The sequence below is a fragment of the Nothoprocta perdicaria genome, unplaced genomic scaffold, assembly GCF_003342845.1.
Source record: "Nothoprocta perdicaria isolate Ctin4 unplaced genomic scaffold, notPer1 scaffold_261, whole genome shotgun sequence".
Lineage (NCBI taxonomy): Eukaryota > Metazoa > Chordata > Aves > Tinamiformes > Tinamidae > Nothoprocta > Nothoprocta perdicaria.
Genome location: NW_020455490.1, coordinates 753,179 through 757,673, shown reverse-complemented (window position 1 = coordinate 757,673; position 4,495 = coordinate 753,179). Strand labels below are relative to the sequence as shown.

At 44.3% G+C, this 4,495-nt stretch overlaps 1 protein-coding gene across 1 annotated transcript in view; it reads right to left on the bottom strand.

The window, feature by feature from the left end:
* The window catches only part of WISP3 (WNT1 inducible signaling pathway protein 3), a 6,334-nt gene extending 6,261 nt beyond the window's left edge, over window positions 1–73 (bottom strand). The window contains exon 1 of the mRNA XM_026040704.1: window positions 23–73. Coding sequence (XP_025896489.1) covers window positions 23–73 — 51 coding nt within the window. The remainder of the gene's footprint in view (window positions 1–22) is intronic.
* Between the last annotated feature and the right edge of the window lie 4,422 nt (window positions 74–4,495).

The window sequence follows — 4,495 nt, the reverse complement described above, 5'->3', positions numbered from 1 at the left end:
CTCTCGTTTTTAATGAACTTACCTGTTGCGTACAAGGGATGATGAAGATGGTGGGGAAGAGGAGCCACCGCATGTTCCTGCACCTTCAGAAATGAGACTGAGAGATAGGGAACAGGCTGCGCTGTGTCAGGGTGAGCGCTGAACACAAAGCTCTCCTCTGTCTCCCTTGCCAGCCCGACTTTCCTCARCACACGCACGAACACATACACACATTCACACTTGAAATTCTCCACTTCAGACAGAACCAGCTTCACACTGACATTTTCAAGCGATCTTCTTTTCTCTGTCCTGCTCTGGAATACGAGTTTTCACACCCTGCTCAATCCTGTCCAGCTGCTTCTGAAGATTCTTCCAAACTTAATTGAGGTCGGGTGGAGCAAGCATCTGATTTCTTAAAATTTTGCTGCTGAAAGTGTGGTGTTATTTTTAACTTGTATTCAAGTCCATATAATAGGAATTTCTGAAATCTGAAGGGTCCTGAATATGTGTATTTCTGCAGCAGAGAAGGCATTTTTTCAAAATTTTTAATGTATCATAGCAAGGTGATAAGAATTAACACCTTCGATACATATTCTCCAAATAGGGAAAGAGAGGTGCTGTAGTATGTAAAGATAATGTATATTTTGCTCTGTTTCTTTGCATGGGGAGCAAAGCTCACGTTTTTTTCAGGGAGAACCCAAACAACGATGTTACCAGACTTATAATATGCTTTTCCCTTAAGTATGTACCTTGTCTTACTGCAGAGCCACCCTTTTTAATGCACAAAGCCATTCAAATCTCCAGCTTTCCTCCTGTGTAATACTTCCAAGATGACGTGCCTGTTTCTTAGGCTGACAAAAGAGGGTCTCTGGGATGAGAGAAGAGCTCCTGGCCGCAGCGCCGATGTTTGTAAMGCCCTGGGAAATGCTCCTGCTTGGTCAGTCACCTAGAGGGAAGTTCACGAGTTACTGGAGGAAGCTGCCTCCCACCACCAAGGACCACGCTCACACAGCATCTCGTGTGTGGACAGAGACAAGGGTGAGAGCATCAAATCACATCTGGTCTGAGCAACTCTGTTTTGCTCCCAGATTCAGAGGGCCAAATTCCTCCTATAGTTACAGAGGAATCCTGAAATGTGCTTCCAGGCTCTTAATCAGGAAGCTGTACATTATTGAAAACCTATTCTTCTTGAGCACATCCTCTCTGTCACTTCGCTATGAAGTTGAAGAAATGCCTGGGTATCAAGCAGATGCTCTTGATAGTTAACTTTGGTGAAGATATTCTGTATGTGAGAAAACCAAGTCTGATTTAAGCCTTGTGTTTCTCATTAAAAGCTTGTGAATATAGCACCTAGATTTCCCTTCTGAAGAATCTCTCTGTCACGGAGCTTCAAGACACAACTTCTGACATACGTTCAGAGGATAACTGGGGCTGGAAAGGACCCCAGGAGGTCTCTAGTTTAACTCTAGCTCAAGCAGGATCAGGCACAGGGCCAGACCAAGTTTCTCGGCGCCTTGAAGAGCTGCAAGAACGGCAACTGGACAGCCTTTCTGGGCAACCTGTCAGGGTGATAATAGTGAGCCGTGTGGGCAGTCTGAAGAGATCCCGGGCATGGCTCTTTTTCCCATAGATCCAGCACTCTGTCACCTAGAAGAAGTGAGGAAGGAAAGAGGAAGAAGACATTGAACACTCTATTGAGAACAGCAGCAAAGCATGCAGCATTCATTGGAAACATGTTGTTCATCTTTGCACCCCAGAAATAAATCTCACTTGACCAGTGTGAGGCTGGGAATGGTCTGTGTGAGCTGACAAAGACTAGTGTGCTGTGGGTAGAGGTGCTAGGTCATAGGAGACTGGAGAGGGGCTAAGCTGCAGGTTTATTCCTTTGGTATCTGTGGTGTCTTGGTTGGAATTCACCTGGCATCTTCAGGAAGGCAGGGTGAGACTTTGCCTCTCACTTTGGCTCTGGGGTTTGAGATTCATCTTTTGCTAGATGAGTATAATTAAAAATAAGCAGTAGCTGATAGAAAATATTGGGATTGGGAAGGATGGGAGAAAGGCTTCTCCCTGAAGACTTTCTGGCAGTAGAAACACATTGAAATGTGGTGTTTAAGTSGTGAAATGGCTGCTCGTGTGCGTGCAAAGTGACCAACATGCTGCTTCAGTCCAGGAAGAGTTTGCTGCCAGGAGCAATTCTCCTGCCTTGCTATCTGCATCTCCTCTCTCCTGTCTCTGCAGCTCTCAGTTCCAGGCTACTTCACCAGCTAATTCAGAGATCTGCCTGGTTGTTGGTGCCTAGTGCTTCAGAATTTGATTTAAAAAATCTCCTCAGGATTCATTTCTTCCTGCAGTTCTGTTCTCCCTACCATTTAGCTGTAGCCTTACCCTCTTACAACCCTTGTGACAACACCAACGTGACCACAGAAAACAGGGCCCGCGTTCTTCCACGTAGCTCCTACCACCCATGTAAAGACTCCCACATCATTAGTGGTCTGTGTGGGTGCTCACATGATGAGCAGCGGTACAGCCCGTGTGCCCGACCACAGGCCAACATTAACACAATGAATTGCTGGCTTAGGTCAGTGTGTTTGCCTAGTCCTAGACGAAAACTTAGATTTACACAGACAGACCTTTTTGTAAAATATGTTGCTTATTTTTAATGATGTAAAAGCTTTAGGTTATCTCAAGACAGCTTTAAAATACTGAAACTCAGGGAGTGTAGTCATTCTACACACAGCTTTGAACCCCTCAGTTAACCTGGGTTCAAGCARAAAAGGACCTGTAAAGCAGAAACAAAGTTGCTGAAGCTTATTTTTTCCCTCCCCAGAACATTTGCATTTATGACCAAAATCTATTGTCAAAGATTTACACATGATGAGCTTTGATGCTGCAGTTTATTTCAACCCAGGTTGCAAAGACGCCTTGACTGAACAGGATTTAAAAAAAAACYTCGGAGTAATTAGAATTGTGAACTMWGTGTTTGCGGGAGATTGGATAACATGGTTACAGAAAAGCAAGGGGGTATGTTGCCTAACACTGGTGGGGAAAAGACAGGGAAACTTGTGAGAGTCTGATGCGCAGGACAAGTTGCAAATAAGTGTCTTTGAGCATCCAGTTCAGCAGATATCCAGGGTGCGGTGACTGCCAGGACTCAGCTCTCCTGAAGGGCAGTAGGTCTTCGTTGCCTCTCATTAATGAATACGTTAATTGCACTTGGCTCTCCAAAGCTTTGCAGTACCTGCAAATTTGAACCCTGAGTGTGTTTAATCTGGAGCCGCAGATCCGCACAAACAGCGTTACTGACTCCTTTGCATGAATAATGCCCCGTTGCTCTAACATAGCATCAGGGTCTGTGTTTTGAGTAGTACTGGCTCTGATTTAAATAAATGAAGGCTGTATGCCCTGTTCCTCTCCTGTAGATGTTTAGTGATCCCTCACAACTTAAAAATTAATGTTATTAATGCTATGTCCAGACTCAACAATAATTTGTCTGTATGCATCCCTCTTGCCAAATCTCCCCTGTGGATTTGATTACATAAAGCATCGTTCATTTCCTGAACTAAACCTGCCCTGCCCTCCTGTTCGGTGCCATTCTAATACTGCCCTGAAGGGAAATGTAATTTGGTATATTCAGTGATCCTACATGCAGCATCCATTTCACTGGTGGTGAAAACCATCTTCCCATCCATGAAACATGCCATGTAAATCCACTGTCATAWGAGACAGAGATGGAAAACTCCTAAATCACAGACTATAGACCCATAAATGAATTTATTCTAAAATAACACACTGCTTTAGACAAAACAACACAAATGTTTATTTAGATACTTGTTAGGAGCGAACATTTTCAACATTGGGCTCTTACAAACCTCGGTGTTGTTTAACAATACCCCTGTAYGTCAGGTTTGGGTTCATTCAGCCATAGTCACTGTGTGTCAGTCCTGGACACTCAGTGGAGCTGAGGATTCACCTTTTGGCAACAAGGGTATAACATTTTGTTCAGCTTTCTCACTCTCTGTGCATTGATGTTACAGAAAGAYTCCTCTGTCTCAAACACTGAAACCTGCTGGCTTTGTCTCTTTGCTCACAAGAATAAATAGGTAAATAGAAAGCAGCAGACAGGGATTACAAGACAAGGTCCTGTCCCTGGCTCGCCTTTGGTGTTTTCCTGCGTGCTGTTTGCTCAACTTGGCTCTGCAGGGAAACTGCCTTTTTCGGGGCAGTCCTATTCCAAAAACACCCAGCTATTTCACCAAGGACTATGTGTGCTATTAATGGCRGAGTGGCCACACTGAGGCACTTCTCACTGCTGCAAGTGGGAAAGTTTGTGCCCAGGCAGAAATTCACCTTATCCCTCATATCCACTTCATGCAAGTGCATGAGCAAGTCCATAAAATTGCAGTCAGAGAAACAAAATGCAGCGTATAAAGGGTAGCTGTAACATGTCCCCCACTGTGTGTATCTGTTTCTCTTTCAGTTGTTGTCTACATCCAAACTAGCTGCAAAACTTCTGAGA